The sequence below is a fragment of the Thamnophis sirtalis genome, unplaced genomic scaffold (assembly GCF_051295495.1).
Source record: "Thamnophis sirtalis isolate CommonGarterSnake01/CBP01778 unplaced genomic scaffold, rThaSir2_p1.2 scaffold_6, whole genome shotgun sequence".
Classification (NCBI taxonomy): Eukaryota; Metazoa; Chordata; class Lepidosauria; order Squamata; family Natricidae; genus Thamnophis; species Thamnophis sirtalis.
This window is the reverse complement of record NW_028261386.1, coordinates 130,558,278-130,586,225: the sequence shown is the minus strand read 5'-3', so window position 1 is coordinate 130,586,225 and position 27,948 is coordinate 130,558,278. Positions and strand designations below refer to the sequence as shown.

Here is a 27,948-nt window from a genome sequence, read left to right as displayed (position 1 = left end):
AAATAAATATAGAATTGTAGATAAAAATGGATAACGAACAAGGAGATTATGAACGCAAGATAGAAATGTATAGAAGGGAAAACACTAACTGCAAAGAAACCGATTCGGAACTGCGGTATGAGATACGATGGAACTTCTTGTTCCCATGTTGTCTTAAGTCACGTGTTTGCTTTTCGTTGATGTGTTTAAAATAAAACATTAAAAGAAAAAAGCAAAGCTCCCTCCTTGGGCGCCGGTTGTCACCCGACCTGGGGTCAGATAGCAGCACCGGAGCGGGAGGGAAGAAGGGGCGGGCCGAGGCCCTGGTGATGTCAGCTTGGCAAGAGAAAGGGAGCGAGCGAGTCAGCAGAAGGAGGAGGAGGAGGAGGAGGGAGGGCGGCTGTTCCGGGTCAGACACTGGAAAGGGAGGGGGGGAAAAACCAAGCCTTCCCAAAGGTGCCTCGGCTCCAGCCAGCCGCCCGCCCAGCGCCTTTGCAAGCCAGGCAGCCGCGGGGCGCGAGAGTCGGCGCTGCAGCCGGTGCAACCGGGAGCTCCCCGTGAGAAGCCGGATTTCTCCAGCCTTCTTCTCTTCTTCCCCGCGGCTCTTTCGCCGGCCGCGCAAGGGGAGAAAGTGCCTCCGCAGCCGCCCCCTTTCTCCCCGGATCGATTGCAGAAGCAGCCGCCGTTTCCTTCTCGAGAGGGCGCCAGGGAAGGAAGGACGGCCGTGGGGAGCCCGGCGTCGGCGAGGTTGCTAAGCGGGGGAGCCCCGTGGGTCTCGCTCGGAGGCGCGGACAGGCGGAGGCGGCCGGAGGACCCGGGCAACGCGCGCCTTCGTCGGGTGCCTGGCAGGCGGAGGGAGGCGGGCGGGCCGGCGGGCGTCGTGGCTCCGCCGCCGCTGCTTGGCCGCCGCGATGTTTCACTGCATCCCGCTGTGGCGGTGCAACCGGCATGTGGAGGTGGTCGATAAGCGGCACTGCTCGCTGGCCGCCGTGCCCGAGGAGATCTACCGCTACAGCCGCAGCTTAGAGGAGCTCCTGCTGGATGCCAACCAGCTGCGGGAGCTGCCCAAGGTGAGGAGGGAGGAGGAGGAGGAGGGTGGGTGGGCGTGGGTGGCGAAGGAAGCGGAGTGGGGACGGGAGGAAAGGCGAACTTTCTCTCCTTCTCTTTCTCTCTCTTCCACCCATCTCTCCTTACCTCTTTCTTCTTCCCTTGCCTCTCCTCCACTCTTCCTCTTCCCTTCCTGCTATCTCTCCTTCTCTTTCTCTCCCTTCCACCCTCCTCTCCTTCTCTTTCTCTCCCTTACATCCTCCTCTCCTTCGCTTTCTCTCTCTTCCACCCACCTCTCCTTACCTCTTTCTTCTTCCCTTGCCTCTCCTCCACTCTTCCTCTTCCCTTCCTGCTATCTCTCCTTCTCTTTCTCTCCCTTCCACCCTCCTCTCCTTCTCTTTCTCTCCTTTCCACCCTCCTCTCTTTCTCTTTCTCTCCCTTCCACCCACCTCTCCTTACCTCTTTCTTCTTCCCTTGCCTCTCCTCCACTCTTCCTCTTCCCTTCCTGCTATCTCTCCTTCTCTTTCTCTCCCTTCCACCCTCCTCTCCTTTCCCTCCCTTCTTCCCTCCCTTCCCTATTTCCTTCCTCCTCTCCTTCTCCTTCCTTCTTCCCTTACCTCTCCCCTACTCCTACCCTTTCCCTCTTCCCCAGCTGGGAAGGAGGCAGCCCCCCGCGGGCGAGGGAGACCCTGGCCACCGAAGCTCCCAAGGGGCCGCTTGAGAAGTTTTGCTCCTGGGTGGAGGGTGGGTAGGGGTGGGTGGGTTGAAGCCGACCACCCTGGAGCAGTTTTCCGCCTCTGCCTCTCCCTTAGGCTGCTCACTCCCCTCTCCCCTTTTTTTGAGCATTCAGGGAAGCCCCTGATTTTTACCTGTCCTTAAGTCCCTCTTGGGGTTCTCGCCTAACCCCCCCCCCCGAGACGCGAACTCTTGTCTGGCGTAGAAACTCCGATCAGCCCCCCCACAGCCCTTAAGTCCCTCTTGGGGTTCTCTCCTAACCCCCCCGAGACGCGAACTCTTGTCTGGCGTAGAAACTCCGATCAGCCTCCAAAGCAAAAGCCCCCCCCCTTCTCCCTCCCTCCCTCGGCCAGTTTGCAGAAGGGAGTCGGTGCGTGCGCGTGGAGTATTTGTGGGGGGTGTGTGGATGAGCGGCAGGGAAAAAGTCTCTTTTGGCGCCTGACAATCTTCGGGGCTTGCAAGAGTTTTCCCGGAGTTTGGCATCCTGCTTTTGCTTTGGGGAAACGGAGAGGCTTGGGAGCCCAGGCTCCAGCCTCGAAACAGCTTGGGCGTCAGGGCTCCTGTAGGGGAAGGAGGGGAAGTGGGGTCTGGCTTCGAGTGGGGTGCACCGGAGCCGTTCCAGAGGCCTCTATTCCTGGGGTATCTGTGAAGAGAAGGAGGCTGTTTTGGACGATTCCCTCTGTGGGTGAGCGGCAGGGAAAAGTCTGTTTTGGCGCCAGTCTTCCTGAGATCTATCTTTTATCTCCTTCCTTCCTTCCTTCCTTCCTGCCTTCCTGCCTTCCTGCCTGCCTGCCTTCCTTCCTTCCTTCCTTCCTTCCTTCCTTCCTTCCTTCCTTCCTTCCTTCCTGGCTGCCTTCCTGCCTGCCTTCCTGCCTTCCTTCCTGGCTGGCTGCCTTCCTTCCTTCCTTCCTTCCTTCCTTCCTTCCTTCCTTCCTTCCTTCCTTCCTTCCTTCCTTCCTGCCTGCCTGCCTGCCTGCCTGCCTGCCTGCCTGCCTTCCTTCCTTCCTTCCTTCCTTCCTTCCTTCCTTCCTTCCTTCCCTCCTTCCTTCCTGGCTGCCTTCCTTCCTTCCTTCCTTCCTTCCTTCCTTCCTTCCTTCCTTCCTTCCTTCCTTCCTTCCTTCCTTCCTTCCTTCCTGGCTGCCTTCCTTCCTTCCTTCCTTCCTTCCTTCCTTCCTTCCTTCCTGCCTGCCTGCCTGCCTGCCTGCCTGCCTGCCTGCCTGCCTGCCTGCCTTCCTTCCTTCCTGCCTGCCTGCCTGCCTGCCTGCCTTCCTTCCTTCCTTCCTTCCTTCCTTCCTTCCTTCCTTCCTTCCTTCCTTCCTTCCTATCTCTACCTACCTACCAACCACTCAAGGTGCCAAACACATCTTTCTCCTCCTGGTTGCCCCACCACAACAACCCTATGAGGTGGGTTGGGCTGAGAGAGAGAGTGACTGTCCCAAAATCACCCAGCTGGATTTCATGGCTAAAGCAGCACTTGAACTCTTAAACTCCCCTTTTCTAGCCTGGTGCCTGAACCACTAGAGACCAAATGGATTCAGTGGCGTCCATTCAATGTCCTATATAGAGAAAGGGAATTCGGGTATTTATGAGTTTGTCTACTGCTGGGTCAGGATGTCAGCCAAATGTAGTCTTGTCGTGTGTGTGTGTGTGTGTGTGTGTGTGTGTGTGTCTATATGTAGGTCTTTGGTTATTCGGGTTTTCTCCCGCATAAAATTGGAGGTGTCTTGGCGACGTTTTGACGAAGTCTCATTCATCATCATCAGGCTTCGTGCTTCCAGGAGCAATGTGAGATCTCGGCTGTGCAGTTAAAAGGAAGAAACAGCCGAGATCTCACATTGCTCCTGGGAGCACGAAGCCTGAAGATGACGAATGAGACTTCATCGAAACGTCGCCATGACACCTCCAATTTTACGCGGGAGAAAACCCGAATAACCAAAGACCTACATACTAACAGCCGCGAAAACTTCAGAAAACATCTCTATCCCTATCCCTATCCCTATCCCTATCCCTATCCCCCCCGCCCTCTCTCTCTCTCTCTCTCTCTCTCTCTCTCTCTCTCTCTCTCTCTCTCTCTCTCTCTCTCTCTATCTATCTATCTATCTATCTATCTATGTTGTATGTATGTGTGTATATATATATATATATATATATATATATATATATATATATATATATATATATATATATATATATATATATATATATGTTGAATGTATGTATGTATGTGTGTATATGTATATGTATATATGTATATGTATATGTATATGTATATGTGTGTATATACTTTGCAAGTGAAAATGGGTGTGTAAGCTATCATTTTATGCATGGGACATAGCAAATACTATTTATATTCCTTTGTAGTGCTTTATTTGGATTTGAGTGGGGCACCCATTCCAGGAGGCTTGGGGGAGGGGTTATGTCATGTTTTAAGTGCACAGATCCCATAGTTTGTATTTTCCATATAGCACCTCCTTGCGGGAGGATGAGTATCAAATCCTGCTTTGGATGTGTGAGCAGCCTAGCATGTACAGTGAGGTGGTGCTTCGCTAATTATTCCATCGTTCTTAAGCTGGTCTTTAGATCTGCCCACAAAACATTCTTCATGACCTCAAGCCCGCTTCCTCCCACAGCTAATGACTTTCATTATTAGAGTTACTTCCCGTGCTCTTTGCAGAAATTTGGAAAGCGAATGCCAGCGCAGCTACATTGTCTTGCCTTTCTGTTTTTAAAACCTCTGGCACGAATTGGGCAAACTGGTGTGGCAGGATAGAATGATGAACTGCTTAGGCAGCTAAGCAGTTTGCAGTGTGCTTTCCGTGAGAAAAGTAAGAGTTGTCAGTATAGTTGGATTAAAGTCCAACAGTTCAGCATCATAGACAAGACTAAAGGTAGATAATAAAACTTGAGCAAAAATGGCTATTGAGACAATTAAAAACTTTACATTATAGCAGTAGACTTAGCAGTAGACTTATATACCACTTCATAGGGTTTTCAGCCCTCTCTAAGCGGTTTACAGAGTCAGCATATTGCCCCCAACAATCTGGGTCCTCATTTTACCCACCTCGGAAGGATGGAAGGCTGAGTCAACCCTGAGCCGGTGGGATTTGAACCGCTGAACTGCTGATCTAGCAGTAGCCTGCAGTGCTGCATTTAACCACTGCGCCACCTTGGCTCTTATGCTTAAAGTTGGTTAAAAAATTAGTGAAAAGATTAAATTGGGAATAAAGTAAAAAAGGAAGCAGACCTCTAAGAATGCGAGGATACTTTGAGTAATGGAAATTTGGACTTTAAGAAAAAAAATATATCCAAGGAATTGAGGAGATATCTTCTCACTTCTGTAGTAAGATAGAATTGGTTTGGGAAGGCAGTCCTATCAGTTTGTTTTTTTCTTTCCTGTTTGTTTATATTACTGCCTTTGGCGAATACTGAACAGAAGACCTAACTTTTGAATTATCTGTTAGTTACTTCTGTCATTTTGCTGGCCTGGGCACAGCTGTATGCTAATAATATAGCAATAGCAATAGCAGTTAGACTTATATACCGCTTCATAGGGCTTTCAGCCCCCTCTAAGCGGTTTACAGAGTCAGCATATTGCCCCCAACAACAATCCGGTCCCCATTTTACCCACCTCGGAAGGATGGAAGGCTGAGTCAACCTTGAGCCGGTGAGATTTGAACAGCCGAACTGCAGAACTGCAGTCAGCTGAAGTAGCCTGCAGTGCTGCATTTAACCACTGCACCACCTCGGCTCTATATAGCGTATGTGTTTTGGATTTAGCGTGATTCCTAAGCTACCCATTGAATGCACATATTAAATGTAATTCAAAATGACAAAAAAAAACAACCATTGCTTTCAACTACAGTTCATCTAATAGAATGGCATTAAACCAGTTATGAAGTACACCATCTGAGCTCAAATGTGGCCTGATTACTAAACAGACAAATCAAATGATGAAGGGAATAATGATGTTTGTCTTGTCAATGTCCAGGCAGCAACTTTTTGATGTAGTATTATTTTTGAATACCGGCAAAAATTAAATGTAACTTAAAGGACAGGTACCCTACATTGTAGTCCTATACTTGTTCTTTTAGCTAGTGTGTGCCGTTAGGAATTTTGTCCAAACATTATCATTTATAGATAACACATGCTGAACCAGCACTCCTAAAACCTCACATTTTTATCCAGCTACCATTGTACCATTGTAGAGCCGAGGTGGCGCAGTGGCTAAATGCAGCACTGCAGGCTACTTCAGCTGACTGCAGTTCTGCAGTTCGGCTGTTCAAATCTCACTGGCTCAAGGTTGACTCAGCCTTCCATCCTTCCAAGGTGGGTGAAATGAGGACCCAGATTGTTGTTGGGGGCAATATGCTGACTCTGTAAACCGCTTAGAGAGGGCTGAAAGCCCTATGAAGCGGTATATAAGTCTAACTGCTTAGAGAGGGCTGAAAGCCCTATGAAGCGGTATATAAGTCTAACTGCTATTGCTATCTATCTATCTATCTATCTATCTATCTATCTATCTATCTATCATCTATCTATCTATCTATCTATCTATCTATCTATCTATCTATCGGATTGTTGGGGGCGATATGCTGACTCTGTAAACCGCTTAGAGAGGGCTGAAAGCCCTATGAAGCGGTATATAAGTCCAACTGCTATTGCTATTGCTATTGCTACTTAGAAAAAAATACTTAGACATACTTAGGGTAGTTTTATCAAAACATTGAGGGTATCTGGATACATATTTACTAGAATTAAAGCAGAAGCAAAACTGACAAATCAAAAATAATACGTTGGATGTAGAGGGTTTTTTCCCCCCTCCTTGCTATTTTTACAGCACTTTGGCAAGGGTTTAGTGAGTTGCGGTGATTTATCCTGTCGATCTATTTCTGCAAGAGGACAACTAGCAATTAAAATATATAGTTACCAAATTTTTACTCAAGTTTTTTTTCCCCCTTGCAATATGGGATGTGGGGGGGGGGGATTTGCAAACAGTGCAACTTTAATTTTCAATATTCTGTACTGATGTGATTTATACACCATTGCCTGCTTATAGCAGAGTTTTAGCTACAACAGCAAAATATGATCAGGGAAACTCAACTCAATGTCTAAGTTAACATCGGATTGTGTTTTGCAGTTGGATAGCAAATCAGAATAAGACTCCATGCCTGGAAATGTGTGTTTGTGCTAACTCTGACGTGGATTCTATTAATCTGTTGTTCATGAGGCAAGAAAAAAGTATATTAAGTGAGGCAGTGAGATTTTGTGTAGAGATGCATGTATGTTGAAAGCTTTTTCTCTTTAAAAAAATCTATTTAAATAAGCTTCCACCATTTCTGAAATCCTAATAATGAAGGCATCTGAAACAGGTGGAAACTGATGTATGTAGAAATTACACATGTAGGTATCACCTATGGACAGTGACAATTTTAACAAAAATAAATAAAGCAGTCTTTAATGTGAAGGTTGTTTCTTTTAAAATACTGCATCCTTCGGTTCCACCACAAAACCGCGGTAGACTAAAGCGCGTGTGACTAAAGCACGGTGACAAAACCGCACCATCAAAACCGCGCGACAACAGCGCGCCGACAACAGCGCGCCAACAGAAGCGCGCTGTAACATAACTCTAAAAATAACCCTAACCCTAACCCTAAACCTAACGCTAAACCTACCCTAAACCTACCCTAAACATAACCCTAAACCTAACCCTAAACCTAACCTTAAGTTAAATCGTGCTTCTGTCGGCGCGCTGTTGTTGGTGCGCTGTTGTGGGCGCACTTTTGACATCGCGGTTTTAGCGCCGCGGTGTTGTCGGTGCGCTTTTGACGTTCGCGGTTATGTCGTGCCACGGCATCCTTCATAGAAATGAAGTTGGGAGCGAACCTGGGAACTGAAGGCTAGACAGGCAGAAAGCAAAGATAAACCATTCTTGTCTTTTATGGATTCTTAGAGAAGGGAATCATAGCACAGTAGCTCCTCTTCATTATAGTTACCATAATATGCAATTTTAGTGAATAGCTTGATTGACCCTAGGAATGTGATACATTCCTTATTTTTATTTCGCTTATCAAAAGCCACATTGCCCAGTTCGGTTCACCGACAAAAGGGCGGCCGTCAAAAGCGCGCCCGACTAAACCACGGTGACAAAACTGTGAATTCTAAATCGCGCCGACGAATGAGCGCTGAATCGTGCTGACAACAGCGCGCCGACAGAAGCGCGCTGCAAACCTAAACCTAATGCTAACACTAACGCTAACCCTTACCTTAACTTAAATCGCGCTTCTGTCAGCGCTCTGTTGTCGGCGCGCTGTTGTCGGCACGTTGATGACATCGCGGTTTTAGTGACGCGGTTTTGTCAGCACGGTTTTGTCGTGCGCACGTTTGTTGCGTCACTGCCCAGTTCACTATTATTTCCTCCTTGCAGACACTTATAATAAATTGACAAAAATTGAAAGTGATTCCAGAGTGGTAGAGATAATTGAATCTAACTCACATTACAGCTCTTAATCCAAACACATTATCCATTTGGAAAATATATACATATATACCCCAATCAATGTAATTCCATTTAAAAAAGTCTTCATAAAACATTCTAAGTGCCGGCACAGGGGATTTGCATACTGTGATAACTGTTGCTATTACAGCTTCCCTTTAGTTGGTCACAGTTTGCATTTCAACTCCTCTGCCAACACTTTTCTCTCTTCTCGTGGAGTAAAACAATAATTTGTTCAGTTAACTAAGCATCTGTTGGGGATAGTAATTTCTTTTGAAATTGTGTTCTTGATCTTGTCTTCCTGGTATGATCTTTTTTTATGTCCTCTTCAGCATGTGAACCGAAAACTAGCATATAGAGCAGGTGGCCGTCATTAACACATCCATTATTCATTGGGGGCTACAGCCTTCTCTGTGATAGTTCCCGCCCTTTGGAAGAACCCCTTCAAGGTGAGATCTGCCTCAAAACTTCCTGAAGACCTGACCCTGCCAATTGGCCCTTAAAGAAGGGACCAATTGGGGATCCAGTCGGGGAGCCTTCTCTGTTGCATCTCCGGCCCTCTGGAACGAGCTCCCTGTCGAGATCCGGACTCTTGCTACCCTCCCGGCCTTCCGCAAAGCCACCAAGTCCTGGCTGTTCCAGCAGGCTGGGGGGGGGGGGGGGCTGAGAAGCATCTACCTCCACGGAAATTGTGAATGTTGGTTTTGTTTTTAATATGTTGTCTTTGTCTCGTTCTCCCCCTTTCCCTTGTCTTTTGTGAGCCGCCCGGAGTCCTCCGGGAGTGGGCGGCATACAAGACAAACAAACAAACAAACAAATAACAAACAAACAAACAAACAAACAAACAAATAAATAAATAAATAAATAAATAAATAAATAGTACTACAGCAGAGGTCGCTTCTGGATTGATGGCAGACTCTTCCTCCCTCCTCCCTCGCTCTCTACTCCTCACCTGTCCATCTTTTATTCTCATATCACTATATTCTCATGGTTTTCTTTTTCATTGCTCATTCTATTGTTCCACTACTTTGCTATTGTTAATGTTTATCCTTCTGTTCATTTCTACATTTCAATTGTTGAAAGCTGCCTGGAGTAGCCCTACAGTGAGATAGGCGGCAAATAAATGTAATAAATAATAACCTATGGTTCCACCACAAAACCGCGGAGGACAAAATCGCGCTCGACGTCATCACAGCACGACGAAAACATCGCGCTGTGATCGAAAAATGTAAAAATAAAGTGAAAACCTTACCCTAACCCCCCCAAACCTAACCCTAACCCTAACCCTAACCCTAACCCTAACCCTAACCCTAACCCTAACCCAAACCCAAACCCAAACCTAACCCTAAACCTAACCCTAAATCTAACCCTAAACCTAACCGTTAACGTAACGCTAAACCTAACGCTAACCCTTAACCTAACGCTAAACGTAACCCTAACGCTCTAAACCTAACCCTAACCCTTAACCTAACCCTAACCCTAACCCTAAACCTAACCCTTACCTTTATGTGAATTGGCTTGCTTTAATTTTAATTTTATTTCAATTTTTAATTTTTTTCATCGCGCTGTGATGACGTCACATGCGCGCTTTCGTCGAGCGCGATTTTGTCCTCCGCGGTTTTGACGGGTCACGTAACCTATATTTATAAATATTTATGTATCACGAACCCCTTCATTCTTTCCTTGTTAACAAATTAGTAATCATATAGTAAGAGTTCTCTTTGATGTCCCGCTATAACAAGTCCCCAGGAGCAAATTCAGGATCATTTAGAGCAGGGGTGACAAACTCGTGGTGTCACATTGTCATCATGTGATGTATTGCGACTCCCCCTCTTCACTAAAATGGGGGTAGGCATGGCCAGCGCGTGATGCACCTGGTCCGCGGGTCACGAGTTTGACACCCCTGGTTAGAAGGCCAGTTTTTTCCAACCCTTTCTTAGATATTGAATATGAATTGAATTTGTTTGGCTTTCCTACTTTGTGTTGGAGTTATACAACTGATTATAACTATAACAGTTTTTCTCAACCTTGGCGACTTTAAGTCCTTTGGACTTCAACTCCCAGAATTCCTCAGCCAGCAGCTGGCTGAGGAATTCTGGGAGTTGAAGTCCAAAGGACTTAAAGTCGCCAAGGTTGAGAAACACTGAACTATAATCTTGTTTTAGTTTCAGTTTAATAATGAATCTAACCAACTATGGATTGTTAAAACGCGATTAAACCATAGCTTAGTGTGGAATGCAAAGCAGGTCAGTGACTTAAAATATTAAACACAGCCTTGAAATTTGCTCTTATGCTTGTTATTTAACAATTCCTTCACCTTTATGTTTTCTAATTAAAAAAAGGCAGAGTTCACTTTTTGCCGAGCAGGTTTTATTAATGGAGTGACTGCCTTGTTATTTCAGCAGTCTTCTTTTGAAATATCTAGATTCTCTGGAACAGCAGGTTTAAGTCATGGCAAGACTTCAAGCCACTAAAATATGTAACAGATACTGTACTATGAGTTATGACTAAGGCCTTACCAATGTGAAACTAGAGTATTATAATTAATTGTGTACTGTAATACTTCAATAATTTCCTCTAAACAGCTCAGTATCTGTTGTATTTTTTTTTCTGAATATTCAGCCATCTTGTAAGGATAGATCTGATAGCTCTGGTCAACATTCTGGACCAGCTTGTCCCCACCTGACATCTTCTAGAAACATTTACAACAATTCCCACCATCTCACAAACTTTTTTGGCAATAGACATTTCCATGGAGATTACTGAGTAGCAGTGGTGGGATTCAGCCAGTTCGCACCTATCCGAGAGAACCGGTTGGTAACTTTCTAAGTAGTTCAGAGAACCGGTTGTTGGAAGAAATCTCCTTTTGATTTTTTCCCCACTTTACAGGGCTAATCCTGTAAGGAAGGCAGGAAGGAAACATTCTGGTGTTGTTTCTAGCCTCATCTTTATTGCCCTGCTTACAGAAACTCCCTGTCCACTTAACCCTTATTACCATTGTAACAACTAAGGCGAAGTGCCCATCGACCTGAGTGACATTGACTTGGCTACGCCCACATGATCACATGACCACCGAGCCCCGCCTACCCAGCTGGTCATTAGGGCAGAGAACTGGTTGGTAAATTATTCGAATCCCACCACTGCTGAGTAAGTATATATAAGCTTATTGTGCTTGCTTTGCCTTTGAACTAGTGTAGCTTGGGAATACAAGCCCAATTTGCGGCGTAGGTTGGCTTAGGTGGTATCAATCTGGCCTATTATGTGTTTTTTTTCTCCTGAAAACCAGTGATGTGTGAATCAGAATACTGCCAAGTTAGTTTGTGAGATACTTCTAGGTCCAGGAAACAGGGTCATGTGATAAAGGAAATTTGGCCAGTTATTTTATGTTTCCACAGGTGATTAATCACCTTTTGGCTTCTGTTCGTCTTACAGGATGTTAACATGTCCAGCTTTGCTCCCATCATAAACATGAGGCAATTTGTTACTGTTGTGATAAAATAATGCGCTACTCTTACTGTGGAAAGCACACTTAGTATGCCCCCCTACAGGTGTTCATGTGGGAATCAGTGCAGAACAAATATTTTCCATTTTAATCTACAGCGTTTTGGATGCCCCTGTCTCACATTTTATCCGAAGAGCGTTTGTGGTGATAAAATAGTAAAAGTTCATGGGAACTTTTGCATTTCTGTAAGATTAACGAATTGAAGTCTTCTTAAATGTTTTGTTTTAATGTTGTATTTTAATATAGATCTGTTTCTCAGTTGCAGCACCCTAAAATAAATCCCATTTAGCAATAACTTTCCACCATAGTCTGTTATTTTTGAACTAGGTTATCTCAAAGAGAATTAACGTAGGTATTTGATATAGCTACATTGTTTAAAACTGAGATTTACACTAGAGTGGCAAAACAATTATATATTATTTGTAACAGATTGTATTTTTAAGGCTTTCTTGAAGTGTCATTTAAAGGAGGAAAAAAATGTTTAATAATAGGCAGTTTATCTAACTATCAAAACAGTATGAATGCACTTCTGACATAAAGCCAGATAGTAATTGAGGTCTTCAGGAATTTGATTAACCTTTGGATTTTGCTGTCTTGTTATTAATTTTCAACTTTTTATGATAGTTTTTCACTGTGAAGTTAGTGTGTTATGAGTGGTTACTTCTACTGTATTCTCAAACTACAGAATAACAGAGTGGGAAGGGATCTTAGAGGTCCTCTATTCCAACCCCATGCCCAAGCAGGAGACCCTATACCATTCTGCATAAATGGCTGTTCTTTAAAACCTCCAGCATTCCTTCAGGAATTCCCAAAGTCAATCTATTGATTAATGGTTCTCACTGTCAGGAAATTTCTCCTTAATTCTAAGTTGGTAAGTTTCCATCCATTATTTCTTGCCTTGCCCTCAGTTTCTTTGGAGAATAGGTTGCCCCCCTCAGCCTTTCAAATATTGGAAGATTACAATGAATAGGAGGACATCAATAGGTGTAAGCCGCTTTCAGAAACAGTACTGAACTAGTTAGCTATTCTGTGCATTTCCCACAATAAATTGTTATAACATGAAAAGTCTTTGGCGTACTAAGATAATTAGTTAAGGACAGTGGTGGGTTTCAAATTTTTTTTAGAACCCCTTCTGTAGGTGTGGCCTGCTTTGTGGGAGTGGTTTGCTGGCCATGTGATTGGGTGGGAGTGGCTTGCCGGCCATGTGACCAGGTGGGAGTGGCTTGGCAGTCAAGTGACTGGGCGGGCGTGGCCAACTTGTAAAATGTGGTGAAACTCACTTAACAACGCTCTGGCTTAGCAACCAAAATCTTGGCTCAGAAACTCTGGCATTTGAAGCACGCAAGTCTTAAAGCTGTCAAGTTACAAGACCCTTGAACCCCTAACCCTTTAGACAAAAAACCCCAGGGGTGTTCAAACTTGACAGCTTTAAGACTTGTGGACTTCAACTCCCAGAATTCCTCCTCCAGTCATGTTGGCTCAGGAACTCTGGCATTTGAAGCACACAAGTCTTAAAGCTGTCAAGTTACAAGACCCTTGCAGCCCTAACCCTTTAGAAAAAAAAAACTCCAGGGGTGTTCAAACCTGACAGCTTTAAGACTTCAAGGTTTAGATAGGACTCTAAGTGGCGGGCGGGTGATTGGTGAGCCAGCCAATCAGTGAGTGGTGGGCGGGGCAAGCGTGATGCGGATGGACAGGGGGAGGGAGCTGGAACCGGTTCTAAACGGCACGGTAGATTTGTGGAACCTCTTCTATAGAAGAGGTTAGAACTGGCAGGAACCCACCCCTGGTTAAGGAGCATAACTAGAAGTTATTGTACAGTAACATAAATCTACAGGCAGGCTGTGTAAGCTGAACAACATTTTTCTTGTGTGTAGAATTGTAGAAGTTTATTTATATGCCGCCCTTTTCCCTGGGGGGACTCAGGGCGGCTCACAACCCAAGGGGGGAGGGGGAGACAAACTTTTAACATATAAGACAATACATAATTAAAAGCACAACATTCATACCATTCGGGCGGGTTACAGTCTTAGCCCCAGGCCTGACGGGATAGCCAGATTCTGAGGGCTGTGCGGAAGGTCTGGAGGGTGGTGAGGGTACAAATCTCCACGGGGAGATCGTTCCATAGGGTCGGAGCGGCCACCGAGAAGGCTCTCCTCCGCGTAGTTGCCAGTCGGCATTGACCGGCAGATGGGACTCGGAGGAGGTGATCTCTGTGAGTCTAGTCTATTTTTGTATAGCAAGTAGTATGTTAAGCTAAAATAATTTATTTAAAAAACCACCTTTGTTGGTTATATTCATAACACAGTAAGCCATGAATCACGATATAGATGCATACAACATGCCGATTTATAAAACAGGCAAGCCATGAACCTGGTTTCATCTCTACTTGGGACATAGGTTTACCACATTCAAATGAAATTTGTATCAACAACAGCAGAGAGTTTAGTGTTATGGAAAAAAGAATCAGGGCTGGCCTCTTGTTTCCCCCTTTTTGGCAGTAATTTGCATCTCATATTCTGTACAAGTTTAATCTTAGAAGAGCTTGATTGAATTGGCTTTAAAATAGCAACAGTAACTATCACATTTTACTGCCTCTCTCTGCTTAACTATAATTGCTTAATGACAAATGCTGCTCATCATTATTGCCCATTTTTTTTTATGATTACTTGCTACTTAAGGCAAAACATCTGCTTAATCCCACATTTTAATGCATGTTTTGGTGGCTTATTATTGAAGACATAATTTGAAACATGCCTTCCTACAAAATACTATGATTAGGAAACCACATTTGCCAGTAGAAAAAAGGTTAAAAAAATGGGAAGGGTAGCAGGCTGGATTGCAACATCATGAACCTGGTACAATCCTAATGTACTGAATTACTATTTCCTTGCTCTTCATTAGCATGAATGGCTAATATCTGCAGGGATTCAAGGAACCCTGCCAATTTTTTTTTACTGGAGATTTTTAGTTGCTTGGGGTTTGGGTGAAATAGTTTTTCACGAAGTCCAACACAAATAGGCTTTCCCTGGATAGTAAAGTTCCTCAGTATTTTCATTTTTCATTTCATTTTAATTTATTTGTATGCCGCCCTTTTCCCTGAAAGGGACTCAGGGCGGCTCACAACTCAGAGGGAGGGGAAAAACAAACAAAGTTACAAAAAACATAAAAAAACCATGCATAATTAAAAAAGCACAACAGTCATACCATTCGAAGTGGGGCAGCGAGTCTTTAGCCCCAGGCCTGTCGGAACAGCCAGGTTTTAAGGGCTTTGCGGAAGGCCTGGAGGGTGGTGAGGGTACGAATCTCCACGGGGAGTTCGTTCCAGAGGATCGGAGCAGCCACAGAGAAGGCCCTCCTCTGGGTAGTCGCCAGTTGACACTGGCCGGCGGATGGAATTCGGAGGAGGCCTAGTCTGTGGGATCTAATTGGTCTAGTGGAGGTAATTGGCAGTAGGCGGTCTCTCAAGTACCCAGATCCAATACCATGAAGGGCTTTGTAGGTGACAACTAGCACCTTGAAGCGTACCCGGAGATCAACAGGCAGCCAGTGCAGCTCGCGGAGGATAGGTGTTACGTGGGTGAACCGAGGCGCACCCACGATCACTCGCGCGGCTGCATTCTGGACAAGCTGAAGTTGCCGAATACTCTTCAAGGGCTGCCCCATGTAGAGCACGTTGCAGTACTCCATTCTGGAGGTCACAAGGGCACGAGTGACTGTTGTGAGAGCCTCCCGGTTCAGGTAGGGACGCAACTGGTGCACCAGGCGGACCTGGGCAAATGCCCTCCTGGTCACAGATGACAAATGGTGTTCAAAAGTCAGCTGTGGGTCCAGGAGGACTCCCAAGTTGCGGACCCTATCTGAGGGGTATACTGTTTGACCCCCCCAGCCTGAGAGGTGGAACACTTGGCCAATTAGTAGGAGGGAAGCAAGTAAATATCTTTTTTGAGGAATTTAGAATTGGACAGTAAATCCAGATATAGAAGTTAAATGAATCCACTGGGCTGCAATACACACTATTAATCACACCCCAAACCCAGTGGCAACTGTTTCTAATACAAGGGCATATACTTTTATCTGTGTAAATCTGGTCATGTGGAGGATGTCTTGTTTAACACATCTCCAGCCACTGTCATAGAACTGTGGCCCCCTGTTTGCCGTTAAATTAGCCAGAGATACAGCAACATCCAGGACTCTCTGATTATAGGTTTTCACTGCAGCAGCTGGAAGTGAAAGCTTTTCTCTGCTGTGATCTGGTGAGATTTTCACAGCAGATGTTCTTTAATCTTTCCTGTTCTTGCTGCTCATTCTACACAAAGTGGGGAGGAGGAGATAAATCCCTGTCCAGAGGAAAATAATAAAAAAAAAACGTTGTAATACATTATTCATGGCGTGAAAAGAAGACCTTGCTGTTATTTTGAAGTGTCTGTAACGTAAGCACCTTTTTTTTTTTTGCTGACTTCTTGCTTCGTTCTTTTTCTACTTTGCAGTAGCAATGGCGAATCATTCCAAATTGGCCTCTCGGGGGAGATTTAGGTCACAATACTGAAAAGCTTTTGTGGGGCCTAGTTGCAGAAACTAATTTGATGACAACAGAACTAAGGCTGGCATTAGCTGGGCTTATTCTGTTAGGTGCTGTTTATTCCGTTCTTCTTTCCACTTTGTGCTTTGCTAACCTTATCCGAAGATCTGTCTGAAGACAGATGGGATACACCTCAATATGGTGAATGCTTTATTTGTGCTCTTTTAAGGCCAAGGACGAGGTGAATTCCATCTGGGAAGATCTATTGTTCTTAAAACTTAAGTCCTGAGGTTCACCAACTAAAGCCTACTGCAACAGAGAGGGTTGTAATAGTAAGAAATTTTAGCTACAGGAATTTGTATACAGAGGCAGAAAACATCTTTAGGATATCTGAGCAAAAGTCCAAAATGTGTGCTATTGGGGGTGGGGGCAAATGAGCCTAGCTATTCAAAAATCCATATTGTGATAGGCATGATAGCAATAGCAATAGCAGTTAGACTTCTATACCCCTTCATAGGGCTTTCAGCCCTCTCTAAGCGGTTTACAGAGTCAGCATATTGCCCCCAACAGTCTGGGTCCTCATTTCACCCACCTCGGAAGGATGGAAGGCTGAGTCAACCTTGAGCCGGTGAGATTAGAACTGCTGAACTGCAGATAACAGTCAGCTGAAGTGGCCTGCAGTACTGCACCCTAACCACTGCGCCACCTCGGCTCTTGATCACTCAACCAACAGTGATTTGTTAAAAAGCAAATTGCTAAGATCTTTTTTTTTTGCAGGTATTTTCTGCCAAAGTTGCATTCTCCTTTTGAGGGTAGATGGTCTTATTTCCCAAAATTACTGGGCTGTAATCACCCACACCACACTTTTATTTTCTAAGACTAGCTTGAGTTAGAGTTCTCCCCCTTTGTTTTAAATGTGAATTTGCCCATTTTATGGCTTACGCTATATCCTGCACTTTTTTTCTTTACAAAATGCCCAATTTGTACTCCTCCTCCTATGCACCCCACACATGGAAGGAGGGAAGGAAGGATAGAAGGAAGGAAGGAGGGAAGGGAGGAAGGAAGGAAGGGAAGGAAGGGAAGGAAGGGAAGCAAGGAATATTTCTGAAGCTTCATGTCAGCTTCCCACAAGGAAACTCAGTGGAGAAGCTGGCAAGAAATTGAAAATTGCTTCTGCTCCCTCTGCTTTTTTGTTCACCTTTCGGTTTCTCTGTTAGGTAAGGAAATAACTCTGAAATGATAAAGCCACGGTGCACAGGTTGTCTAGTGACATAAAAGAACAAACCAAACTCTTTCTATGTTATTATTGTGTTCCCTTTTGAAGTATATTTGTATTATTATTATTGTATGGGATAATTTGCTTTGTTTTTATAATCCTAGTCTGCACCTTAAGTTTGTTTACTCGGTATTATTTCAGTTTCTCCAGCTACCCACTTGTGCAAGGCTCTGGGCTGCTTCCAAGGATTAAAACAACAATATACACAATAATACAATGTAGACGCATCTGTGCCGCTGTGGGGGTGGAGAACCACAATCATTAAGAACAATCCACCTCGATTTAGTAATGGGTTTATATAATGCCCTGGCACTTTGCCTGATGAAAGAGACAATCAGGGTTCTTTTGAAAGTTAGGAAGGTCAGGGCTGTGTGGATCTCAGAGCAAAAGGTATTTGCAATAGCAGAGGAAGAATATCTTCTGGGTCTCATCGGAAGATGCTCTTTAAGTTGGGATCTAAGGCACGGCAAACTCCTTTGGAACTTTTTAAAGGGAAAGACATAATTGGAGATAGACAGTCCTGCAAATATCCAGATCCTATGTCAATAGCAATAGCAGTTAGACTTATATAATGCTTCATAGGGCTTTCAGCCCTCTCTAAGCGGTTTACAGAGTCAGCATATCACCCCCACAGTCTGGGTCCTCATTTTACCCACCTCGGAAGGATGGAAGGCTGAGTAAACCTTGAGCCGGTGAGATTTGAACAGCCAAACTGCAGAATTGCAGTCAGCTGAAGTAGCCTGCAGTGCTGCATTTAACCACTGCGCCACCTTGGCTCCGTCACATATGGCTTTATACACTACATGATGACTTATGCTCCCATAAGTCAAGTCTGTAGCAGAAAGGTTAAATGGGTGTACTGAGATATGCCGGTTCACTGACAAAAGCGCGCCCGATGAAACCGCGGTGACAAAACCGCGAGTTCTAAACCACGCCGACGAATGAGCGCTGAAGCGCGCTGAAAACAGCGCACCGACAGAAGCGTGCTCTAACCCTAATCCTAACCCTAACCCTAATCTTAACCCTAACCCTAACCCTAACCCTGACCCTGACCCTAACCCTTGCCTTAACTTAAATCGCGCTTCTGTCGGCGCCCTGTTGTCGGTGTGTTGATGACGTCACGGTTTTCGCGCCGCAGTTTTGTCGTGCGCGCATTTGTCGGGTCACGAGGTATGCCCATTACTGCTGCATTCTGGACCAGCTGGACCTTCTGACTTGTCTTTAAGGGCAATCATATGGAGCACATTATGGTAGACCATATATGACGTAACCAAGACATCGCTGACTACAAGTAGGGCGTCTTGATCCAGGAAGGGGTGCAACTGCCACACGACATGAATCGGCATGGTGGTTTTCCACCAGCTCCTTGAGTGAATCCAGAAAAAAAAAATCCCAGGTTGCATACCAGTTCATCTGGGGAAGTGGTATCCCCCGCAAGAACTAACGTTAAAAAATCTCCGGGATGGGTGGTCCATGGAAACCATGCACTTGATCTCCAACTAGGGTTGGACTTCTCTCCTTCCAACCCCCTAATGAGTTCCAGGCACTGAAATAACATTACAGATACTGTGCATTGCTTGTTCAGCGCAGGGATGAGATACGTAACAGTGTGTCATCAGCATGACCTATGTCAGTGTTTCTCAACCTTGGCAACTTGAAGATGTCTGGACTTCAACTCCCAGAATTCCCCAGCCAGCAAATGCTGGCTGGGGAATTCTGGGAGTTGAAGTCCAGACATCTTCAAGTTGCCAAGGTTGAGAAACACTGACCTATGTGGTTGGATGATCTTACCCAGTGATTTATTTTTATTTTTTATTTTTTTTAATAAATTTTTATTTTAAACACATAAGCACATCAACAGAAACAAACACATGACTTAAAAACAACATAGGAACAATAAGTTCCATCGTATATCATACCGCAGTTCCGAATCGGTTTCTTTGCAGTTAGTGTTTTCCCTACTATACATTTCTATCTTGCGTTCATAATCTCCTTGTTCGTTATCCATTTTTATGTACAATTCTTTATTTATTTAAATTTAGCTACTTATGACCAAATATTATTTACCTATGTTGTGCTTTATATTTTTACTGTCATTTATTCTCTTACATACAGACGCTAGGTATACATTCACATAATTATTCTTTTTCTTTGCCATTCTTATATTATTATTATTCCATTTAAAAGGTTATAAGGTATAGTTTGAAATGCTTTGTTTACCATCCTTCGCACCTGCTATGACACCACCTTGTTTTCTCTTTCTTTTCTTTTCTCCCTCCCTTCCTCCTCTACTTCCTTCCTTCCTCCTCTCCATCCCCTTCTTCCTTCCCTTCCCTCTTCCCTACTCCTACCCTTTTCCGTTTCCTTCCTACCTTCTCTCCTTCTCTTTCTTTCTCTTCCTCCCTCCTCTTCTTCTTTTTCTCTCCCTTCCACCCACCTTCCCTTACCTCTTTCTTCTTCCCTTACCTCTCCTCCACACTTCTTCTTCCTCTCCTACTATCTCTCCTTCTCTTCCCCTCTCTTCTACCCTCCACTCCTTACCCAGTGATTTAATGTAGACATTACATAGGAGCGGTAAGAGTATCAGGTCCCGAGGGAATCTCTGAGAATTAGGATTTGGCCTTCCCCTCCCCCTGAAAATTGATGGAAAAAGTAATCATGGAGAAAGAAGGAGAACCACTACAACCCTAATCTGCCCCACCAATCACCATACATTTAGAAGACTGCCATAATTGTTGATATCAAACCCAACCAAGAGACCAATGGGGACCATCCATATCCTAAGGCTAGTCTACATGAAGGAATCCCTTTAAATTGCCAGGTATAGCAGATATTATAAGCTTTTGTACAAGATTATATAGCTATTATGCAAGATCCCTTGATGTAGAACACGGCTGTCAAACTCCCAGCCTATGGGCCAGATGTGTCACGCGCTGGCCATGCCCACAACTGGTTTAGCAAAGGGGGAAAAAGTCACAATGTGTCACGTGATGCCACTGTGACGTTGTGAGTTTGATGTCCCTGATGTAGAAGTTCTTACAGTATCTTCAAATTGTATAGGCAATGTTTGTTTCATGTCAATGTAAAGTATTACCCTGTTTTCCTGAAAATAAGACCAATCGGGCTTTTGAACGCATGCGCTAAAATAAACCCTCCCCCAAAAATAAGCCCTCCCCAAAAATATTGCAGCATAGCAGCAGTTGTGAGGTGACCACGCTCCACTTCAAAAATAATAAGATCTCCCTGAAAATAAGGCCAAGCACTTAGCAATAGCAATAGCAGTTAGACTTATATACCGCTTCATAGGGCTTTCAGCCCTCTCTAAGCAGTTTACAGAGTCAGCATATCGCCCCCACAGTCTGGGTCCTCATTTTACCCACCTCGGAAGGAGGGAAGGCTGAGTCAACCCTGAGCCGGTGAGATTTGAACAGCCGAACTGCAGAACTGCAGTCAGCTGAAGTAGCCTGCAGTGCTGCATTTAACCACTGCGCCACCTCGGCTCTTATTTCAAATAAGACCCTGTCTTATTTTTGGGGAAACACAGTATCGGAACTTATTTTGTTATTAGGGAACTGTTTTATGAAGTGGTTTCATACAGTTCTGATTTATGCATCATGCGAGGAAATGATTCATTAAATAAACCACAATTAGATAGGTTCACACAGGATGCTAAGTCAAAGCTCAACGAACAAGATTTACTTGCTGTAAATTGTAAATTTAAATTGTAAATTGATGAATCCAGTCACCATTACTACAGTGTAAATGTTGTAGTGAGCAATATGAAAAATGATGGGAAAAAAATATGCTGAGTGGTTCTGGAATAGCCCACATTGGCATGTTTATATGGTATGGTTTCATATTTCTAAATCATGGTTTAGCCATGATTTGTTGAATCACATTAGCTGTTTCACACCTACTGTAAGCCACAGCCAAATAAATCATATTGTAGCTTATTTAGATTTTTAAATACTTTTTTTTAAATCTTGCCTTTGTTACTTTTTAAGCAACTCAAGGTGATGAACATACCTAATATTCAGGGGTGAAATGCTACCGGTTCGGACCAGTTTGCTCGGACCGGTAGTAAAAATGTTACCAGTTCGCCCGAACCGGTAGTAAAAAAAAATCCTACTGGTTTGGGCGAATCAGTATTTCAACTGTGATGCACGATTTATATTCGCTAGAAAGCAGGATTTCCATAATCTAAATCGCGTGGCACAGCGGATTCCCCCCGCTGTTCATTTACTTTTGCAGTCCGTTTTGATGCTCTGCACATGCGAATGCGCCCGCCTGCCCTCACATTGCTACTGAACCGGTAGCAAAGATGAGCTATAGAGAGCCGAGGTGGCGCAGTGGTTAAATGCAGCACTGCAGGCTACTTCAGCTGACCGCAGTTCTGCAGTTCGGCTGTTCAAATCTCACCGGCTCAGGGTTGACTCAGCCTTCCATCCTTCCGAGGTGGGTGAAATGAGGACCCGAATTGTTGTTGGGGGCAATATGCTGACTCTGTAAACCGCTTAGAGGGGGCTGAAAGCCCTATGAAGCGGTATATAAGTCTAACTGCTATTGCTATTGCTAAAGATAAGTTGATTTCACCCTGCTAATACTCCTCCCTCCACAACAATCCTGTGAGGTGGGATGTGACCGAGAGAGTGATGGGACTAGAACTCACACTCTCCCCGTTTCTAGCTTAGTGCGTTAACCACAGCACCAACTGGTACAGTGTGTCAATCCAGCTTAATAAATAGAAAATGAAGGAAGAAGGGATTTTCTTCCTTTTGTTTTTCCTTAAAGAGAAACTTATATTGTAAGTTTTCCCATAAGCTTATATTAGCCTAAGCCTTTTTTTAAAGGCTTTGCACTGATTATCTTGGAATGTTGCAATAATGACAGGGTGAAAATCTTTACCCCACCTTAGTGTTCTTTGAGTGGAAAAAGTTGATAAAACAATCTTTTTGTTACTCTGTGTGCTAAAGGATAAGTTGATTTGACCTTGTGAACTCTCTGTGTGTACATTAAACAACGTTGCTGCATTGGATGCTTGGATGAGGATGGAAAAACTTTGCTGTAATATTTTGTTTAGTTCTATAAAGAATTGGCCAGCTCCTAAGAAGCAAAATCAGTCATTTTCTTTAGCTTTGCGCATTTGGATTCACCATGCCAGTTGGCTCCCATTTAAATGAAGGAAGAATGAAGGGTTATTTCTATTTTTGACTGACACAAAAATAAAATTTCAAAAACCACCCCCCAACAAGGCAAGGTGTTTGAGCTTTTCTATTTTCTTTATCAAGCTGTTGGGTTAGAATTCAGAAGCTCATTGAACAGAAATAATCTAAGGTGGGTTAGATCCTCCTGGACCCACAGCTGACTTTCGAACACCATTTGTCAGCTGTGACCAGGGGGGCATTTGCCCAGGTTCGCCTGGTGCACCAGTTGCGCCCCTACCTGAACCGGGAGACTCTCACAACAGTCACTCGTGCCCTTGTGACCTCTAGGCTGGAGTACTGCAATGTGCTCTACATGGGGCTGCCCTTGAAGAGTATTCGGCGACTTCATTTAGTCCAGAATGCGGCCGCGCGAGCGATTGTGGGTGCACCTCGCTTCACCCACATAACACCTATCCTCCGCGAGCTGCACTGGCTACCTGTCGATCTCCGGGTACGCTTCAAGGTGCTACTTGTCACCCATAAAGCCCTACATGGTAGTGGATCTGGGTACTTGAGAGACCGCCTACTGCCAATTACCTCCACGCGACCTATTAGATCTCATCGATTAGGCCTCCTCTGAGTTCCATCTGCCGGTCAATGCCGACTGGCAACTACGTGGAGGAGAGCCTTCTCGGTGGTAGCTCCGACCCTATGGAACGATCTCCCCGTGGAGATTCGTACCCTCACCACCCTCCAGACCTTCTGCACAGCCCTCAGAATCTGGCTATCCCGTCAGGCCTGGGGCTAAGACTGTAACCCGCCCGAATGGTATGAATGTTGTGTTTTTTAATTATGTATTGTCTTATATGTTAAAAAGTTTGTCTCCCTCTCCCCCTTGGATTGTGAGCCGCCCTGAGTCCCCCCAGGGAAAAGGGCGGCTATAAATAAACTTCTATCTATCTATCTATCTATCTATCTATCTATCTATCTATCTATCTATCTATCTATCTATCTATCTATCTATCTATCTATCTATCTGAGATTTGGTAATGCCTCACAAAGGAAGCTGGCACGTTTAATATATATGTGTGATGAAAATATATTTCCCCTTTTAATATGGAGTAGCTCCACATTTACCCTCCTTACCTTATTAAGAATATGTCTAGAGTTCCCAGGTTATGGATTTGTTTTTCAAAGTCCCTGTTCTATTCAGTTCTCTGTTAAAATTTACTTGGCTGTCCTTGGCTTGCTACAGATCTGTGCAAAGAGTCTAATTAGCAAATAGCATCCTATTTAGTTTTAATGCAGATTGAGAAACCAGTCCTGGTTTAAAGAGAGGTGGTTTCTGTGGTTTTATCATTTGTTTTGAAGTACGCAAGACAACATATCACACGGGAAAGGAAATGACTGCAAAACCTTGCTCTGCAATTTTTACGTAAACACAGTGGGAAGTAAATTCCAATAACATTTGCTTCAAGTGAATAGTATTTTATATAAACTCTTCTATAATATTATGGTTTGCAAGCCATGATTATGGTCCAGCCTATCTTAATCCAGCCAACTGTTAATTTGTTAAGAATGGCTTACAGGTAGCACTTGACTTTCGATTGCTGTTGGGACTGGAACTCCCATCAGTAAATAATGTAGTTGTTAAATGACTCATCACATAAACTGTGTCTGCTTTTACAATCTTTTTTTGTTGCAGTTGGTAAGCAAATCCAACTTCCCCCATTAATAGCAATAGCAATAGCAGTTCGACTTATATACCACTTCAAAGGGCTTTCAGCCCTCTCTAAGCGGTTTACAGAGTCAGCATATCGCCCCCACAGTCTGGGTCCTCATTTTACCCACCTCGGAAGGATGGAAGGCTGAGTCAACTTTGAGCCGGTGAGATTTGAACTGCCGAAGTGCAGTTAGCAGTCAGCTGAAGTGGCTGCAGTACTGCACCCTAACCACTGCACCACCTCGGCTCATTAACTTTGCTTGTCAGAAGCCATCTGGGAAGGTCACAATTGGCAGTTCACATGACCATGTGTGACTGTGGTAAATGCACGATAGTTGACAAGTGTCACAATTTTGTGACCATGCGGACGCTGCAATTGTCATAAGTGCAGGGGGCCAGTCATAAATCACTTTTTTCCCAGGGCCATTGTAGCTTTGAAAAGTTGCTAAATGAATGCTTATAATTCGAGGACTTCTTGTAGTGTCATTTGTAAATCTACTCAGTGTTTCTCGGGCAGTAAGAAAAGCTTCTGTTAGGTAACCGATGGCTCCGTTTCCTTCCTGCTCTCTATATACCGAAAATTATTCTGTAAAATTGACAGACCCCCTGGAGCAGATTTTAGATCATACTAGATTCCACCTACTGCGTTTTAGTTTTGTGTATAAACTATATAGTTAAGACAGTTTAATTCAAATCCTAAGAAATTGACAATAAGGCTGCAGTGTTTTGCAATGATCACTTAATTTAATCGATTTTTTTCCAAAAAAAGTGATTAATTTGAACGAGATTCCCAAATTAGTTTATTTACATCAGTATCTTTTATAGCCGAGGTGGCGCAGTGGGTAGAGTGCAGTACTGCAGGCTACTTCAGCTGACTGTTATCTGCAGTTCGGTGGTTCAAATCTCACCAGGCTCAAGGTTGACTCAGCCTTCCATCCTTCCGAGGTGGGTAAAATGAAGACCCGGATTGTTGTTGGGGGCAATATGCTGACTCTGTAAACCGCTTAGAGAGGGCTGAAAGCCCTATGTAGCGGTATATAAGTCTAACTGCTATTGCTATTGCTATTGCTAACTGCTATTTATAAAAGCTGCTGATACAGCCAGCATCTTAAAACAAGTTCCATACTGTCACACAGGAGAAATGCCTCTTTTGTGTTCATATCTGATCAGTGGCGGGTTTCAAAAATTGTTGGAACCTACTCTGTGGGTGCGGCCTCCTTTGTGGGAGTGGCTTGCCACCCATGTGACCGGATGGGAGTGGCTTGCCGCCCATGTGAGCGAATATGAAATTATGAATTAGTACTTAGGTCGGTCCAAGTAGCTATTCAGAAACTCTGGCATTGAAGCATGCAAGTCTTAAAGCTGTCAAGTTACAAGATCCTTCCCAGTGGTGGGTTTCAAAAATGTTTGGAACCTCTTCTGTAGGTGTGGCCTGCTTTCTGGGTCCACTGGTGGAACCTCTTCTAACTGGCCACCAGGCCTAGCAGGGATTGTTGATTTTGTTTTCAAAATAGGAATATTTGGTCTTCCTTCCTTCCTTCCTTCCTTCCTTCCTTCCTTCCTTCCTTCCTTCCTTCCTTTTTCTGAGAAATCCCTGTTTCATTGTTTTCTTGTCTTCACTCCTTGAATAACAGTATTGTTTTCTTTATTTAGATATTATTTTTGAGATTGGGCTAGAATATCTAGACTCAATCAACTAATTTTGGAAAGCAAAAATAGATCTGACTTGAACTTGTATGGAAGATGTGACTGAAAATTACTAGGATGGAAAGTTTAAAAAGTAGGAAACTACTTCTGCATTTTTGTTAAGCAAACTGGAGGGCCTATAACTATGAAGTCACAGGATCTGAGCTTTTACTTCATGGAGGCTTAATCTGATTTTGTACTTGGGAATTGCCTCTTTGGCTTAATTTTTGCCAAGTTTCTTCTTTGAGCCTGTATTTATATCTGAATTGTAGTATGCAATTCAGTGTTGTTATGCAGTTTTAACGCCTAAGCATTTGGACAATGAGCAGAGTTTTGTGCAATGGTTAATGTAAAGTCTTAAATTACAGTTTTTCCACAATTATATCTACAAAAAATCTCATTTCATAACTATTCTCTCAAGAAGCTAATCATGCTTACTTTCACCTGGCTCACACAGCTAACCACAATTTCTTAAACAATCCAGCTGTCTGGGTTTTACAGATCACAAACAGGATCAGCTCAAGACAAGAAATTTCCATCTCTCCAGACCTTCAATTTTAGGGAGTTGTGCAGATCAGTCTTCAGACTGGCACGCTGAGAATAGTGCTGTGACTGGTCTGTATTTTGTGGTTTCAACCACTTGAGATTAAGGAAACAAAAATAGTTTGAGCTTTGAGCCAAGAGACAAAAAGCATAGGGAATATCTCTAAGAATTAAGACTTATTTTTTTCCTACTTGAAGAACTATCAAGAGGAAGGGTTCGCTGTTGCTGTAATTTTATTTTGCGTAGTAAGGATAAATCTATGTTTGCATTAATGAACTTCTAACATATTACAAACATTTCATACAGTTACATAGAGTTGAAAATAGAGTAATAAGTCCCATGGCTCTCACTGGCCTGTACAGCATCTCTGGTGCATATTTTTGCAAGCCATGCAAGCCATCACATATTTGCACATATCATTCATATCCTGCACCATCAAGCAACCCTTCATTCACTCTCCCACCCGACAGTAGCCATCTATGTGCCCGATGGACTTGCACTTGAAACTTCCTAATGGCTTCCCAGCAGTGAATAGCAATAGCAATAGCAGTTAGACTTATATACCGCTTCATAGGGCTTTCAGCCCTCTCTAAGCAGTTTACAGAGTCAGCATATTGCCCCCAACAATCCGGCTCCTCATTTCAGAAGGATGGAAGGCTGAGTCAACCTTGAGCCGGTGAGATTTGAACAGCCGAACTGCAGAACTGCAGTCAGATGAAGTAGCCTGCAGTGCTGCATCTCTCAATGGGGAAGCTGGCTGGAATCGAGGGAGGGAGGGAGTTTTCTGATATTCCTTGCCAGTTTCCCCCAAGGAAACTCAGTGTGAAGCCCACTCAGAGGTGGGTTCCTACCAGTTCGCACCTATTCGGTAGAACCGGTTCGTCAAATCTACCGAACCGGTTAGAAGAAGTTCCACCAGTGGACCCGGAAAGCAGGCCACACCTACAGAAGAGGTTCCAAAATTTTTTGAAACCCACCACTGGTGGATGTGTAATGTCCCACAGTTATCTACGCATTAATAATGATCTAGTAATATTTCCTTATATATTTTAGGGACCTTTCCTTACATAATTGGTGTTTTCTTTCATACTTCTGGATTTCTAATTTCTGTTTCCGTTAGTTGGCAATTGCTAAAACCAATCCCACATGAAAAAGTATTCAAAGCCTTCTTGATTTTAATTGTCAATTTATTTATTCCTGCACATTGTAATATTTACTCATTTACATATCTCTGTTTTTCCACTATTGTGCAAACACAATTCCAGCAGCTGCTAACATATGTAACATTAAATATATA

The 27,948-nt window shown here is 43.9% G+C and overlaps 1 protein-coding gene across 1 annotated transcript in view; it reads left to right on the top strand.

Annotated features, from left to right (window-relative positions):
* The first annotated feature begins 421 nt into the window (after positions 1 to 421).
* LRRC1 (leucine rich repeat containing 1) overlaps positions 422 to 27,948 on the top strand; it is a 113,836-nt gene continuing 86,309 nt past the window's right edge. The window contains exon 1 of the mRNA XM_087718953.1: positions 422 to 1,049. Coding sequence (XP_087575079.1) covers positions 891 to 1,049 — 159 coding nt within the window. The 5' untranslated portion in view covers positions 422 to 890. The remainder of the gene's footprint in view (positions 1,050 to 27,948) is intronic.